At 52.8% G+C, this 16,768-nt stretch overlaps 1 protein-coding gene across 1 annotated transcript; it reads left to right on the top strand.

Moving 5' to 3' along the window:
- Positions 1 to 643: 643 nt before the first annotated feature.
- On the top strand, positions 644 to 15,860 carry HSD17B14 (hydroxysteroid 17-beta dehydrogenase 14). The gene is made up of 9 exons (XM_037516936.2): positions 644 to 739; positions 1,246 to 1,284; positions 1,368 to 1,450; positions 1,712 to 1,778; positions 3,974 to 4,065; positions 14,796 to 14,900; positions 15,139 to 15,206; positions 15,333 to 15,429; positions 15,528 to 15,860. The coding sequence occupies exons 1-9, from the start codon at positions 658 to 660 to the stop codon at positions 15,699 to 15,701; spliced, it is 807 nt and encodes a 268-aa protein (XP_037372833.1). The 5' UTR covers positions 644 to 657; the 3' UTR covers positions 15,702 to 15,860.
- Positions 15,861 to 16,768: the final 908 nt, after the last annotated feature.

Below are 16,768 nucleotides of genomic sequence, written 5' to 3'. Positions count from 1 at the left end.
TGGCCCGGGGGTCCGCCCCGCGACCTGGAGTCGCTCGGCGCCCTTTGGGGCCACCCGCGGCGGCCGGCCGGGAGGGGGAGGGGTTGCTGTGGCCGAAGTTTGGTTTTCCCAACACTTGTCCAATTTCGGATTAAAACTTTGAACTTTTAGTCAATAGCTGTCTTTCTCTTGGGGTTGTGCCTCAGGGGTCGAGCTGGGGTGACGGGTTCTTGGGGCCCGAGGCAGGGAGGGGCGGGATCTCGGGTTTGGGGACCCCACGCCCCAAGGTGTCCTGCAGCGCCTGAGAGAGGAGGCCCCTGAGGGTCTGGATCACCGGGGCTGAGGCGAAGGCGGCCCCACGCCGTGGATCCCGAGTTGGCGGGAGCAGGATATTGGGGGCCGGGACTCCTGATGGGAGAGAGGAGGGGGCCGGGGGCTGGACTGCGGGGTGCGGGGGGAGGTTTGAGGAAGGAGGGGCTGGGGATCCGGACGCCCGGGTCGGAGGGAGGAGGCCCTGGGGGCCGCTGGTCTCTGGGCTCGCCTGGCAACGCCCCCCAGGGCCGGGCTTTCCAGGGTCCAGCCCCTATTTATGGCTCGACCCCGCGGCCTCCCGGACTTTGGAGGTGGAGGAGGCCGGCGCTGGGGCCGAGAGGAGGCGCCGGCTCCCGCGGCAGGGCGATGGCGGCGCGCTACGCCGGGAAGGTGGTCGTGGTGACAGGCGGCGGGCGCGGCATCGGCGCCGGCATCGTGAGAGCCTTTGGTGAGAGGGCTCTGGCGCCCGGGATACTGGACTCTGGAAGAGGAGGGGCCGCGGGGGCAAAGAGGAGTGGGGGACGAGAGTCCTCGGTCCTGGCGTCTCGGTGGGCCCTGTCCCACCCGCTGTCTGTCCACCCCCTCTCCGCAGTCCCACCTGCAATGCTAAGGAAAGCCCGGGCAGAGGAAGCCCTGGCCTGGGCCTCCACAGTCTCTTAAGGCTGTTATTCCCTTTTTCTGGGTTCCTGTTTGTTACTAATAAATGGGTGCTTTGGGGGAATGTCACTTCCTGGTATAGGGTTTACTAGAACCCAGGGATGGGCCCCCACAGAACCCCCAAAGGCACCTGAAGTAAGCAACCAGAACAGGTGTCAAGGCCCCTGCTCTTTGTACTGGGGATCATCACAAGACTTCGGGGTCAGCAGGGGAGCAAGAGGGGAGAGAGGACCCGCAAGAGGGCAGCAGAGTCCTGCTCTGAGGACTGCAGGGCTAACGTGTCTCTCCTATCGGTAGTGGAAAGCGGCGCCCAAGTGGTTATCTGTGACAAAAACGGTGAGTGAAGGTCCCTCAGTCCTCAACCCAGCCCCTCCTCTCTCAGACCCAGGGTCCAGGCTCCAGTCTTTCTCTCCCTACAGTGCTGGGGGGCCAGGCCCTGGAGCAGGAGCTTCCTGGAACGGTCTTTCTCCGCTGTGACATAACCCAGGAGGAGGATGTGAGGGTGAGTGGATCTGCTGCCCCTACCCACCTCCACCCCCACCTGTGATTGCGTCTGTCTTCTAATAATTGTTCTCTTCCAGCCTTTTGCACATGCTGTTCCCCCTACTTTTCCATGACCTCCTGGGTAAATTGTCCCTGCCCCAAAGGATTCACCCCAGTGTCGTTTTAAAGCTTTGCCTGATTCTACCGACTGGTCCTATGTCTCCCAGGAAAAAAGGTTGGCACCCCAACTTCACTCACTGAAAGACATTTCTTTCCCCAGACCCTCCTTTCTGAGACTGTCCGCCGCTTTGGTCGCCTGGATTGCGTGGTCAACAACGCCGGCTACCGTGAGTCTCAGGCCTGAGGGCCATTCTCCCTTCTCCTGGCTTCCCATCCCATCTGCCTATGACTCAGTTTCCTCTTTCTGTGTCCCTGACGCCCCCACCCCCTCTCTGTCCACTTGGGTGGGACTGTAAAGCCATGGAGTCTTCCAGACCTCGCCTTAAATCCTGTTCCACTCCTGCTGCAAGTTGTTACTTCTTCATGCCTCAGTTTCCACATTTCTAAAAGGGGTTGACCATCACCAGTGGTGAATAAAGTCAGCTGCTCAGCCTCGTTACTATGTCAGCCCCCACCACAGCTTCTGCCTGGAAGCCACAGTTCACCGATGTCCACTCTCTTGGCCCATGACTATGAGCTGTCCTGACGGCAGGTAGGCTAAAGGATTTGGTGTGGTAGCTTGGAAGAGAAGTTGCCATCAGTGTGATGACTGTCTTTCATCAGCCTGCCTCTTGTTGGTAAACTGAGGCTCAGAGAGGTGAACTGATTGGACGGATCACACAGCAAGTGGTGGACAGAGGCCTACCTTGTTGACTGGCAACCTCGAGCATGTGACTCACCCTCTTTGGGCTGTAGCTTCTCTTTATATTATAAAGATTTAAGGAGATGGGCCTCCCTGGTGGTGCAAGGGGTTAAGTCTCAGTACTATGAAGTTATTGGCAGCCACTGCAGCATGAGATCGATCCCAGACGGCCCAGGGAGCTACCCACATGGCGCTTCAGACCTCTCCTGTCTCCCTGCTGCTCCCCTCAGCAGTATTTCATTAGATCTGCCTGTTCTGCTCCCCACTGTCTCTGGTGAATCCTCTCACCTCTCCGCATCTCTGGCCCACACCCCAGTTCTTGTATGCATAAATAAATAAATCTTAAAAAAAAAGATTAAAAGAGATAGTGGGTACCAGTTTATCCTTTCTGTGGTCTTTGTTCCTTCACAGATATTCATGGCGCACCATGCTGCCCTGGGGGCTGGGGATTTAGCAGCGTACAAAAGAGATGAAACACGAGGTTCACATTCTAGAACAAGCAACCAGACAAGAAGCAGATTAAGCCAATTCTTCTTATCCCTGGGCTCCTCATTGGACGGCACTTTCCTGGGACTGCAGGCGTGGCCAAGGGGTCAAATTTTGAGGCGCCCTTAGCAGCCATCCCCAGCTGAGTTGGAACCTGCGCCACTGTGTTCTCTTGTCCCAGCTCTCAGAGATGCCCAGAGGTCGGGACCCCCCCCTCCAAGGTCATCTGGGTTTGAAACCTCTGAATAATGAGAGTAGACTGTTCATACCGGCATGTCCAGGGGTGATACAAGCAATGAAGACAAATCAAGCTGAGGATGCGCAGAAGACGTTGCGTGGACCCTGGAGGGAGCAAGACTAGGGGTTCTGGGGAGCAATAATTCAATATTTTCTCAATTTTCTGCCCAGCATCGTCTTTCCCATCTGTGTGCTTACATTCACTTGTTTCCCAAGCCCCCTGGAGCTGTCAGGGATTTCTTTTCACTTCTGTCTTTTCCTGTTTTTCTTACTCTTAGATCTTTCCAGTTCCTTCTGAATGTTGGTTTTTCTGTCCTGCTACTCTTCAGCACTTCATCCCCCCTATTCCTTCTATTTATTTATTTATTTATTTATTTATTTATTTATTTATTCATGCATTCAAGAACTGGGGTACAGGCAAGAGGTGTGGGGGGTGAGAGGATTCACCAGAGACAGAGTGGGGAGCAGAACAGGCAGACTGACTGAAATACACTGCTGAAGGAAGCAGCAGGACAAGACAGGAGAGGTCTGCTGTGCCATGTGGGTAGCTCCCTGGCTAGGAATTGAACTCGTGCTGCAGCAGCTGCAGATAGCTTCATAGGTTGCGTCTTAACCCCTTGCACCACCAGGGAGGCCCCCTTCTATTTATTTAACAAACACATTCTGGCACCAAGTGTCAGGTGTAAATATTGACATGAAATGTCTGAAAGTAAGAACAAAGTGTTATCTTCAACCTACAGATGAGGAAACTGAGGCACAGAGAGGGAAGGTGACTTGCCCAAGGCCACATAGTCATCAAGTGGCAGAGCCAAGATTGGAACCCGGGAGGACTGTGCAACCTCCCTTCCTTTTCAGGGTCCCTGATCCCCTTGTCTGCCACCCTCCTCGTGGACACCCTGTTCTCCTATCCACCTCATTCCTCACTCTTTTCTCTCTGCCTCCCACCCCCATCCCCAGACCCCCCGCCCCAGAGGCCCGAGGAGACCTCCGCCCATGACTTCCGGCAGCTGTTGGAGCTGAACCTGCTGGGGACATACACCTTGACCAAGGTGAGGTCCGGGCCCCAGGTGGCCTCCCAACGAGATTTTTTTTGTCTGACAACACAATGTCTTTTGCTATGATCTGATCTGGTTCTCAAAGGACTCAGTCTTGGTAGAAAAGAAAAACATGCAAGTCCTTCCATCCGGTCCAAGCTACCAGTGTGGCTCCATAGCTCAGGCCCTACTTCTAGAAGCTTCCAAAGTGGTGTGGTGGGGATGGGGGGTGTTATGAACAAGGGGGAGGTGTTGAGAGGGGGTTAGTTACAGGAGTGCCAGCTTTGCCATCCGGTGAATAGCTATTAGGATCAAAGAGCGATTTCCTTGTCCCTCAAGGAGGTCTCAGAGCAGGAGGTCCCAGGGGGACCCTTGTAGTGACCAGCACCACAGAGCTCACAGCCAAGACTTGGTGAATCTGAGCAGGGGCCTGAGGGGTATGTGGTGACCCCTCTCCTGATTTGGCCCTACCCAGGATCAGACATCTTTAGGCCCTTCCGCCAAGCACTGGAACATGGAGAATTCATGACTTGGGGGTGGGGTGGGGGGTTGTCAGAGGGATGGTTCCCACCTCTGGGCCTTTGCCGGCAGATTCTGCCCCTGTATTCCCTTCCTTTGAACCTCCCACGACTCCCTCCAAATGAGCTGCTCAGTTCAAATGTCACCTCCTCGGAGAGGACTTTCCAGACCATGCACACTAGGTGGCCCCTGCACGTATGTGTTCATTCCCTGCGGAAGCGACTGGTTTATTCTCAATGGTGCACTTTTGTAGTCATTCATTGAATGCTTTTTCTTTCTCTTTTTAAAAATTATTTTTGATTTCTTTTTCTTTTCTTTTTAACATTTTTCCTTAGTTATATATTTAGCTATTTATTTAGCACCAGCAATTGGCTAAGCCCCAGGATACAGCAGGGACCCAAAAGACATCCTTGATGTGGGGGAACTGACAATATGTGTGGGGGAGACAGACGGAAAAAATAGGAATATAGAATATAACATTGGGGGGCGATCCATGCCATGCAAAAAAGTGAGGGACAGTAAGGGGATAAAGAGTGAAGGGTGAGTGTAAATGCTGCTTTGTAACTTTTTTCATTAAGGCATATTAACTTATTAAAATATATTTATTTATGCATATAAGAACTGGGGTACAGGCCAGAGGTGGGGGGGTGAGAGGATTCACCAGAGACAGAGTGGGGAACAGAACAGGCAGACTTGAGGGGAGCACTACACTGCTGAGGGGAGCAGCGGGCGAGTCAGGAGAGGTCTGCTGCACCATGTGGGCAGCTCCCTGGCCGGGGGATTGAACTCGTGCTGCAGAGGCTGGGAATAGCTTCACAGGTTGCGTCTTAACCCCTTGCGCCACCAGGGAGGCCCCACATTAACTTTTTATTAAGCCTATGCGAAAACAGTGTCCCCTAGGAACCTCATGTGGGGCATCACCCAGCCAATAATGATCAATATTTTGTCACTCTAAAGCCCTCACTTTTTGATTTCCTTTTTTTTCTGGAGTATTTTAAAGCAAATCCCAGACATCATAGTCCACTTATAAATAAGTCAGCACGATCTTCTCCATATATATATATAATCGCAATATATAAATATATATGTATATGGATGCGTGTATATTTAAGTGTAACTGTGGGTTCTCTTAGAGGAGGGTCCGAAACCTTCTCTAGGAGGTGACATTTGAGACAAGCCCTACGGAGGTTTCTGGACAACTGTGGTCGGGCACAAAGGGCCGTGCAAAGGGCCTCGGTGAGACTGTTTGGAGTGGTGGAGGCACAGTGAGGAGGGCAGGTGATGGAAGCAGAGAGAGGGGGTGAGTTAGAGAGGGAGGGAGGGAGGGAGGGCAGAAAAAGGGCAAAGGAGGGCGCGGGGCCCTGGGAACTAGGGACAGGTTTCTGATGTGACACTGGAAGGGCAAGCGGCCAAGAATTCTGAGCAGAGGCGCTTGTGCAGCCGGAGCGGGGTTACGGCGCCCTCTAGCGGCATCGTAGGGAACAGGCTGCGGGGAGGGGCGAGGGCTGAGGGCGGGGAGGGGGTGAGGGCAGGGAGGGGGTTCCCTGGGGGATCCGGCCTTGTTTTTGTGGGTTTTGCGGACCCGCTCTGGATGCAATTTGAAGGCAGAATTGCCAGGGTTTCCTTATAGACCAAGTGGGGGTGCCAACTTGAGAAAGCAAAGATTGGGAGTTTGGGGTTCTTTTCCCCCATGCCTACCTCCAGAAATCGGGGTGGGGGCAGTGGTCCTGCACGGTGAGAGGAAGCTCCTGGAGGATGTCCCCATGGGGCTGGCGAGTGGGTACTGGCGTTCAAGGTTCTGGGCCAGGACCCACAGGTGGTTTGGAGCTCAGCGGCCTGAGCCTGCGCCATGGGGAGAAAGTGCAGGTCTAGGGATGGCGCTGGGTCACCCATGTAATGGAAAGTCGGGTGCTGTCTTGAAGTTCCTCCTGAGATCTAGATGAAATGTCCCCAGGCAGTCAGGTAATCACTGGCCTCTTGACTTTCTAAGACTGACCCAACAGCTGCCTGTGATAAGACACATCTACACACCAGTGGTGAAGGGCTGGGGATTGTGAGTCTGTGTGTGAGATCTCCCCTCCCCGCCCCCCCATTAGTTGTCACAATATAGAGAGATTTCTCATAAACACCCAGATTTCTGTTTGCTCGTAAAAAGTTGGCAAATGGGCCCCATGGGGCAGAGCAACAGTGTCCAAATGCAACTCTCCAGTGTACCCCAGCCCCCATGTTTCCCTATTGGGCCACTGGACTGGATGCTGTTACCTGTGAGGGACTGACCCAGAAACCTCATGTGGGAATAGAGTCTCGAGTCAGGGCCCTCCTGCCCAACACCTTTTACCTGCAACACGGGCCAAAGTTACTACATCTCTGCACCTTGGTTTTCTTATCTGTGAAATGGGATTAATGGGGGCCTCCCTGGTGGCACAGGGGGTTAAGAAACAGCACTATGGAGCTGTCTGCAGCCACTGCAGCACGAGTTCAATCCCCGGTCAGGGAGGTGACCCACATGGCTCAGCAGACCTTTCCTGTCTTGCCCTGCTGCTTCCTTCAGCAGTGTATTTCAGTCAGTCTGCCTGTTCTGCTCCCCGCTCTGTCTCTGGTGAATCCTCTCACCTCCTGAACCTCTGGCCTGTACCCCAGCTCTTGTACGCATAAATGAATGAATATTAAAAAAAAAAAAGAAATGGGATTAATGATGGTACCTAACTCACAGGGTTGTTGTGAGGATTGAATAAGATGAAATACCCTTAGAACATGCTTGGCACAGAGTTTACCCTCTGCTGGGTGTTACTTATTTTTTAAAGATTTATTTTTATTTTTATTTTATTTTTTTTTTTAATAATTGTTATAGCCTTTTTTTTTTTTTAATAGAGGCATGTTTGTTTATTTATTTGTTTGTTTGTTTTGTTTATACATGCACTGGGTACAGTCAGAAGCGCAGGAGGGTGAGAGAATTCACCAGAGCCAGATCGGGGAGCAGAGCAGGCAGAAGGACCGAAGCACACTGCTGAGGGGAGCAGCGGGCGGCAGGAGAGGTGTGCGTGCCACATGGACCCTCCTCTGGTGGCCGGGGAGCAGCCGGGGATCGAACCGGCGCCGCAGAGACTGCGGGCAGCTTCGCAACCCAGCGCTCAACCGCTGCGCCACTGGGGAGGCCCCAAGATTTATTTTTATTCATGCAAGAACCAGGGTACAGGCCAGAGGTGAGGGGGTGAGAGGAGTCACCAGAGACAGAGTGGGGAACAGAACAGGCAGAAGGACGGAATACACTGCTGAGGGGAGCAGTGGGCGAGACAGGGGAGGTCTGCCACGCCATGTGGGTATCCACCCCCAGCCAGCCGGGATTGAACTTGCGCTGCAGAGGCTGCGGGCAGCTTCACAGCGCTGTGCTCAACCACCTGCACCACCAGGATGGCCCCTGGGTGTTATTATTATTAGTTATTACTGTCAATCATTAAACCTAGCTCTATTCTGTTTCCTGTGGCCAATCACTCAATTTTGAGATTTCTTGAGATACATGCTGGGCATATGGAACCAGGCGAAAGTAGGGGGGAGAAAGTGATGACTGACTTGAACCCTGAGTGGGTGAGAAGGATGTGGAGAATAAGGTGCAGTGTGTTTCTCACACCAAGAAAAGAGTGTGCAAAGGTCCAGGGGCAGAAACCACAATGAGCAAAGCTCCATCCCAGCAGTGGTGCACATCCTGTTAAACCTGTTCTGTCTGTTGTCTCTACCACCTCCCACCCAGTCACCTCATCACGATAACTTTGTCAGGTAGGACATAAGTACTAGTGCTGGGATGGAGGGTTTATTTTTATTTTGGCATAATTTCAGATGCGCAAAATCTTATCAGAACAGTACTGCCTACTCCTGAACTTTCAGACTCTCCATTGTTAATATTTTTCCACATGTTCTTTATTTTCCTACTTCTCTCTTTGAGAGTAACTTGTGGGCAGGAAGTCCATTTGCCCACCAGTACTACAAGCAAGAACGTTCTCTTAGACAAGTGCAGTGAGATGATCCCATGCTTTTAGCTATTTCCTTACCTTCTCATTCTGATCATTCAAATTCTTACCACGAGCACAGCACCACGGCCACGCCTGGGTTTGCCCGGCTCCCCCCAGAAGCAGAGTGTACCTGAAAACTGCAGGGCAGGCTGTGTGTGGGGTGATCCGATCACGCAGGCCCTGGGTGGGGAGTAGTAGTTCCCAGCATGTGAGGCAGCTGATGAAGGTCACGAGCAGGTTCCCAGTCAGGTAATGGGGATGACCCTGTGGGGGATTCAGCGAGAAACACGGGTCACAGCTATCCCCCACCAGAGAGGCGAGGGAGAGCCAAACATTATTTTAATTTAAAAATAAATGGAATTTTAGGGCCTCCCTGGTAGTGCAGGGGTTAAGTCTCAGCTCTATGAAGCAATCAGCAGCCTCTGCAGCATGAGTTCGTTCCCTGGCCAGGGAGCTACCCACTAGGTGCGGCAGAACTCTCCTGTCTCCTCGCTGCTCCCCTCAGCAGTGTGTTCCAGTAGATCCACCTGTTCTGCTTCCCACTCTGTCTCTGGTGAGTCCTCTCATCCCCCGCACCTCTGGCCTATACATATGCATAAATAAATAAATCTTTAAAAAAATGAAAACAGGGCCTCCCCGGTGGCGCAGCGGTTGAGTGCTGGGTTGCGAAGCTGCCCGCAGCCTCTGTAGCGCCGGTTCAATCCCCGGCTGCTCCCCGGTCACCGGAGGAGGGTCCCGCATGGCGCGCAGACTCTCCTGCCGCCCGCTGCTCCCCTCAGCAGTGTACTTCGGTCCTTCTGCCTGCTCTGCTCCCCGCTCTGGCTCTGGTGAATCCTCTCACCCTCCCGCGCTTCTGACTGTACCCAGTGCATGTATAAACAAAACAAACAAACAAACAAATAAATAAATAAAACATGCCTCTGTTTAAAAAAAAAAAAAAAAATGAAAACAAAAATAAATGGAATTTTACATTAAACAACGAAAGATTAGTGTAAACGCCCGTATCTCCTGCATATGTATTTAACAATTACTCATATGAATCATCCACATTTTGCTGTGATGCAGTTACACACGTGTGTGTGCCCACACTGCCAGTTTATTATGAAATATATAACTTTATTATGAGAAATAAATGACAGTTCATTTCCAAATGCTATCATAAGCATATCCTGAAAATTAAGACTTTTTAACATAACCTGTCACTAGATTGCCTAATAAAATAACAGTATTTTCTTTTAAAAAATTTTTTAAAGATTAATTTTTATTTATTTACACATACAAAAACTGGGGTAGAGGCCAGAGGTACGGGGTGGGTGAGAAGATTCACCAGAGACAGAGTGGGGAACAGAACAGGCAGACTGACGAAACACACTGCTGAGGGGAGCAGCGGGGAGACAGGAGAGGTCTCCTGCGCCATGTGGGTAGCTCCTTGGCCGGCTGGGGATCGAACTCATGCTGCAGAGGCTTCGGACAGCTCCATAGTGCTGTGCTTAACCCCTTGCACCACCAGGGAAGCCCAGTAACAGTCATTTCTTAATACCATTACTATCCAAGGCCTATTTAAATTCACCCATTTATTCCCAAATGTCTTCACATCAGCCTCCACACAGGGCTCAACCATTGCATTTGATTTTCTAGAGCACAAAGACTTTGACTGTTCATCCCTCTCTGCCAGCACCTAAAACAGCGACTGTTGCAAAGAAATGTGTCAGCATGAGTAAGTTGGCATTTTCACCATCATCATTCTCTTCTCCATTATCACCATCAACATCACTAATTTCATCTTCATCACCATCATCACCACTCACGTCATCCTTGCTTTCGTCACTGTTACCTTCATAATCTGCATCACCATCATTCCTTTATGACCATTACCTCATCGTTATCACCACCACCACCACCACCACCATCATCATCACTGCCAAGACCATCATGACTTCATCTCCATTATTATCACCAGCACTCCCCAAATCCCTTGGAAATCTTTAAATGTTAATCCTGGGGCACCATCCCAGACTTCCCCCAGTTAAGATTTCTGGGTCTTTGACCTCCTGGTAGATTCTGACAGGACCCAAAGTTTGTGATTCCCTGGGCCAGAGAAAACAGCAGAGGGATCAGGGACCTGTTGATATAGTTAGCTGAATGAAATCTTGTGGGTAGGAGGGATACCCAGGAGGTGTCTGGGCACAGGGGTGTCGGTTGTGGACTCTCAGGGCTGGGCTGGCCTTAGAGACTGATCCATTCCTTCATTTACTTATTTATCAGCTAGCACTGTAGTGCCGGGCTACGCGGTCTTTGCCCTTGTGGGGTTTATGGTTGTGAGGCTGCCAGGTGCCACTAAATAAACAGAATTTTATGGGTGAATGTTGTGTGCTAAAGACATGGTTTGCTTCTGGAAGAATGTGTGAGAGGGAGACTGGCTCGTTCTTGGTGTCAAGGGAGGATTTCTGGACAACAGGATGAAAGCAGGATTAACTAGGGGAGGACTGAGTGGGGGGCCACTCCAGCTTGGTACTAATGGGGGCTCTGTGGAGTGAGAAGAGGGGTTAGTGCAGGAAGGAGTGGGGTGCAGATCACGAGGGACCTTGGTGTGATGCTGGGGCATCTGGTGTTTATCTCAAGAGCACTAAGAGCCAGGGAGGTATTTGAGCAAGGAAGTGAGGTGGTTCCATTAATGCTAACAGATCATCTGGGCCATTGTCTGAGGAGCAAAGCAGAGGGCAGTGTGGCACAGGAAGACCAGTACTAGGAGACAGTGCCTCTGTGCCAGGAAAGAGGTAGCCTCCAGGCCTTCCCTTTATCTGTGCCCTGTCACCTTCTTGAACCTCACTTTTTTTTTTAAAGATTTATTTTATTTATGCATACAAGAACTAGAGTACAGGCCAAAGGTGTGGGGGATGAGAGGATTCACCAGAGACAGAGTGGGGAGCAGATCAGGTGGATCCTCTGAAATACACTGCTGAGGGGAGCAGCGGGGAGACAGGAGAAGTTTGCTGTGCCATGTGGTCAGCTTCCCTGGCCAGGGATCAAACTCAGGCCTTGGGGGCTGGTGGTACCTTGACAGTGCTGTGACTTAACCCCTGCCCCACCAGGGAGGTCGGACCTCACTTTCCATCATGGTAGTCAACCCCCTACCCAGCCCATTTCCACCAGACAGACACAGACATGGTCCTGCCTCAGGGCCTTTGCATTTCTTCTCTCTGGCCTGACACCACATTTCTCCAAAACATCCCCATAAGTAAGTTCCCATCTGGTCTTCAAATGCTCAGCTGCCACCTTCCCTGACACCCTGCTTGAATCTGTGCCCAGCCCAGCATTCCTGTCTGGCGGGCTGTGCCAGCCTCACCCAACACGCTAGTCCGTATGGCTGCCTCTCCTGTAGAATATGGGCTACATGTGGGCTGAAGTCTGTCCTGTTTACTGCAGCTTCCCAAGCATCTGCCACAATGCCTGGCACATAGTAGGTGCTCAGTTAATGTTTGTTGAACACATGAGTGAAGTGGAGAGACTCGTTTAGATTCCAGAGGTCCTCAGAAGGCCCAGTGACCAGGCCTTGGGGCTGGGCCATGAAGAACTGAAGGAGATGGAGTCTCTAGAGACCACCAGCTTGAAGGGCTCGAGGATCTCGGTGCCAGTGGGCCAGGTTTTAGGGGGAAGACAATGGGGTGAGTTTTGCTCTAAGACAAACAGATGCCAGAGGTGTCAGGTCAGGAGCTCCAGCAGGGGGCTGCACAGGTGTCGGATATGGGGTGGGAAGACAGCAAAGTGGGAAGTCCCTCAGCAGAGATCAGTGAGTGAGAGGCAAACCCAGGAACCCCAGTGTTGAGGGGGAACTGGGTCAGGTCAGAGGGAGGCTCCGGAGAGCCAGGCTCCAGATCGGGTGTCTGGAGGAGGGAGGGAGGTGCAGGCCAACTGGAGCCCTCTGGTGCCAGTACACAGGAGGTGCTAGGTGACCTTGGGGGATGCTGGGGAGGACTCTGGCCAAGGAATGCAGGAGAGGGGAGCGGGTTGTGAAGGGCCACCGGGAGGGAGTGTGGGACAAATATTTATTGAGTGCCAGCTGCGTGCCCAGAGTGGTGAATGGACTAGGTCTCAGCCCTCCAGGACCTGGCGATTAAAGTGTGGGGGTGGGGAGGGAGTGATAGGATTAAGGAGAGAAATCGGCAGGGGTAGGGCCAAGGTGGGGGCTGGGTGAGCCCTGGGGCTGCAGGAGGGAGGGTTTTAGATTGTCGGATTAAGTGAGGGCAGAGGAAAGGGTGAAATGGGGGTGGGGTTTCCTGGAAGAGGCTGGGCGATTAGGGTTTCCCCTACACACACAGACTCACATCACTCACGCTTAAATTATATTAGTCCTAAATTCATATTTGGCTATGGGTTTTGATCTCAGACTGCCTGACCACACAAACATTGGGACTCTGTCCGGAGTCACGTGACCCTCCCTCACCTCAGTGTCCTCCCCTGCAAGAGAGGGTTCTGACTAGATCTCCTTTTAGGGTTGCAGGAAGGACTAAATGAACTTATCTGTGTAAAGAGCTGAGGACAGGCCCAGGCCAGTCGATGCTTCTCTGTAAATTCATTCATTTATTCGAGAGATTTTCTGAGCTGCTACTGTGGGTCAAGACATCTTAGTATTGGGGGGTGAAAGAAAAGACAAATCCCAACCATCCCTTGTGGATTTCTGCATTCTGGTGAGAGAGACAGAGATTAAAGGAGCAAGTAGGTAATATAAAGGTGGCTTGTCAGATGGGGGTGGTGCCACTGCAGAAAAAATCAGGCAACAGAGGAGGGCCCAGGGGGATTGAGGTGGCTGCTTGAAGTTGGCTGCTTAGAAGGGTCTCATGGCAGAGCTGTGAAAAGGGCTGGACACTGTAGAGGGAGTAGATTTCCTCAGCACCTTCCCAGGTTGGCACTGACCCTTCCAGGTTCCTCAGAAACCCTTCACTCTTGGGCAAGTTTGGATGGATGATCACCCTAGGAGTAAGTCTCAGGAAAAGCATCCCAGGCAGAGGGGACAGCTAGTGCAAAGGCCCTGAGGTTGGCCTGCAGATTGTGGTTAAAGATGCAACTCTGAGAATAGGGTGGAGGCTGTTTTTGAGGGGTTGGAGAAAGAAATCTGGTGGGGAAAACCAGACAGGGGGCTCATTTAGATTTCAACTCTCAGAACCCCATGGGGGAGCTGGCTTGTGCTCATTAATCTCTAGTTGCAGGAACAGGCTTTTCCTGGTCAGCTCAGTTGCCCAAGGCCAGCAAGACCAGTGAAGGGAAGGAAAGAATTTGAGTTTATTTGAAATCACATGTTGTTAAAGAACAGAGGGAGGAAGTTGAGAGAGGGGTGAGAGGGAGAAGGAATTAGTTTAGGGACCTCCAGACAGCTGGGAAGTTGAAGGGGAGAAATTGCTAGAAATATGGGGTACATTTCATGAAAGTCTCCCACGACACATTCTGACTGTAGAGATTTCCCTAAAACGCAGAGGAACTGTTTTCCCAGGGGAAAATATGGAAATACAAAATCTTCTAATTTTTTAAATATGGAAATATAAAATCTTCTAATTTTTTTTTTTGCAAAATACGTCTTGGTTTCTTGGGTTTTCTTATCTTTTTTTTTTTTTTTCTTTAGATTTATTTATTTTGCATACAAGAGCTGGGATACAGGCCAGAGATGGGAGGGTGAGAGGATTCACCAGAGACAGTGGGGAACAGAACAGGCAGACTGACTGAAATACACTGCTGAGGGGAGCAGCAGGCGAGACAGGAGAGGTCTGCTGCACCATGTGGGTAGCTCCCTGGCTGGCTGGGGATCGAACTCGTGCTGCAGAGGCTATGGATTGCTTCACAGTGTGGTGCTTAACCCTTTGCGCCACCAGGGAGGCCCCAGGTTTTCTTATCTTGATACAGATAGGAGTTTGTGTAACATGAAAACCCAGAGAGAGGGAGATAGAGACCCAGAAAAAGAGGTACAGAGAGAGATGAAAGAGAGGCATGTAGGAGAAGGGAGGAGAGTGAGCATGAGGGGAAGGGAGGGAATCCCTTTCAGATAAGGAGAGACCTCTTAAGTCTTGAGAACCAGAGACCCTGGACAAGCCAGAGCAGGTACATCCTGGAGCTTGGGCTGCTGTCCCTTCAGGGCCCTGAGATCAGCCAGGGAGCATACCGGGGCAGTGGTCACTGTCTCAGTCACGGGACATCCAGGGCAGCTTGTTGGGCTTCCTGTCTCCCCAGCTTGCCCTCCCCCACCTGCGGAAGAGCCGGGGCAATGTCATCAACATCTCCAGTCTGGTCGGGGCCATTGGCCAGTCCCAGGCAGTCCCCTATGTGGCCACCAAGGTATGCCAGCTGCTGTCCCTGCCCCTACCCTGCTTTCACTCCCTACCTGGGATCTCAGCTCTTGGGCATAACAACCTGTGCCAAGTTGCTCTTGCCAAGTGCCTGCCAATGAAGCCTGAACAGAACGCAGGACTTTCCCATGCTGTGCCCCTGCTTGACACATCTGGTTGGGGGAGAGGAAGGGAGGAGACTTGTCTTCCCTCAACTGAACTTTCTCCCTGGCCCACATCTTCTGCAGGGGGCAGTAACCGCCATGACCAAAGCCTTGGCCTTGGATGAGAGTCAATATGGAGTCCGCGTCAACTGGTGAGTGAGGCCAAGTGGGCACAGCGCCTCCTGGAGGGAGGTGAAGGGAAGGATAGAATTTGGGTTTATTTGGGTGTCCCTGGGGTGGCAGGGAGTGTGCCCCTGATTCTTTCTCTTTCCTCCCAGTATCTCCCCAGGAAACATCTGGACCCCCCTCTGGGAGGAGCTGGCAGCCTTAACACCAAACCCCATGGCCACAGTCCAAGAGGGCACATTGGCCCAGGTAGGGCTGGGGTCCAGATCCAGATGGTATGGGATGACTTGGGGCATGGTGGCCAGGCAGGGACTCCCCCTGACCTTTTGCCCTCTGCCTCTCCCCAGCCCCTGGGCCGCATGGGCCAGCCTGCTGACGTGGGGGCCGCCGCTGTGTTCCTGGCCTCGGAAGCCAATTTCTGCACAGGGATTGAGCTGCTTGTGACTGGGGGTGCGGAGCTGGGATATGGGTGTAAAGCCCAAGGGAGCACCCCCGTGGAGATGCCCACGATCCCTTCCTGATTTCCCATGTTTCCGCTTGGGTTCCGACTCAGCCTCCCAAATTCCAACTTCTACCATCTGCCTCTCAGGGGCAGCCTTCCCCCGCCTCCTTCCTGTCCTCAAGCCTCCGCACCCGTGTGCCACACCACCCTGCACGTATCCATAAAAGCAATTTGCAGCCAGAAGGAGGGCATCGTCACCTTTATTTTTTGCCCTCTGAAACCCCTGCCGCTCCTGGACCGCATCCGCCCAGCCCCTCGCGCGCCTCCGCCGGAGCAACTACAACTCCCGGCAGGCTCTGCGCGGAGGCCGCAGCCGGCAGAACCTGTCGCCAGGGGCTCCGGGAGCGGCAGAGCAGGTCGCCTCCTTGCCCAGCCAGTTAAAAGGCCCGCAGGGGAGAGTAAATTATGCGCTAATTAGGAAATAATGGAGGCGCAGCCGCAGAAGGGCCGTCTTTTTATTCTTGGCCCTTAGGGGAAAGGAGTTTGGCCCTCTCTGCCTGCCGATTAGGAATGTGGCCGGCACCAAACACCCTGAGGGAAGCAGCAGCTGGCGGCTGAGACGCCTAGGCCAGAGAGATGAGGGGCTGGGGCTGGACGCCTGGGTTTGCGGGAGGAGATGACTTAGGGAGAGAGGAGAAGAAACGGGTTGGCAGAGTAGACTCCCTAGCCAGGGAAGTGGGGAGCCTGGCTCCCTCCCAGGTGGGGCGGGGGTCCAGCCCCGGGTAACCCCTCCAGGTGAGGGGGTGGAGCAGCGCTGCTGCAAGGATTGGCCGCCGCGGGGGGTGTGCGGCAGTAGCTGATTGGCCGGGGCGGGGGCGGGTCTGTGGGTGCCACACCCTAACAGCCCCAGGCTAGATGGTGGGGGAGGACTGGGAAGAAGGGCAGACTGACTGGGCGACACCCTGCGGGGGAGGAATTTGATTGCCTGGGACTGTGGCTGGTAGGGCCGGGGGACAGGATTTGGGGCAAAGTGTCCCTGGGTAGAATTACCCTCAAAGCACAGTGGCCTTGAGGATCCAGCAGGAAGAGAAGGGTGTGACAGTAACCTAGATGGGGGAAATCTGGCCACAGAAGGTCTGGGAGCCA

The sequence above is a fragment of the Talpa occidentalis genome, unplaced genomic scaffold (assembly GCF_014898055.3).
Source record: "Talpa occidentalis isolate TD23 unplaced genomic scaffold, MPIMG_talOcc4v2.1 talOcc4.17, whole genome shotgun sequence".
NCBI lineage: Eukaryota > Metazoa > Chordata > Mammalia > Eulipotyphla > Talpidae > Talpa > Talpa occidentalis.
The sequence above is the reverse complement of the archived record's forward strand: the minus strand, read 5'-3'. Positions and strand labels throughout refer to the sequence as shown.

Bases quoted from the DNA above. Each gene is read 5' to 3' on its own strand.
- HSD17B14 (XM_037516936.2), top strand. From the start codon at position 658: ATGGCGGCGCGCTACGCCGGGAAGGTGGTCGTGGTGACAGGCGGCGGG. The intron at 1,285-1,367 runs GTGAGTGAAGGT...CTCTCCCTACAG, and splicing joins GGTTATCTGTGACAAAAACG to TGCTGGGGGGCCAGGCCCTG. The intron at 14,901-15,138 runs GTATGCCAGCTG...CATCTTCTGCAG, and splicing joins TCCCCTATGTGGCCACCAAG to GGGGCAGTAACCGCCATGAC.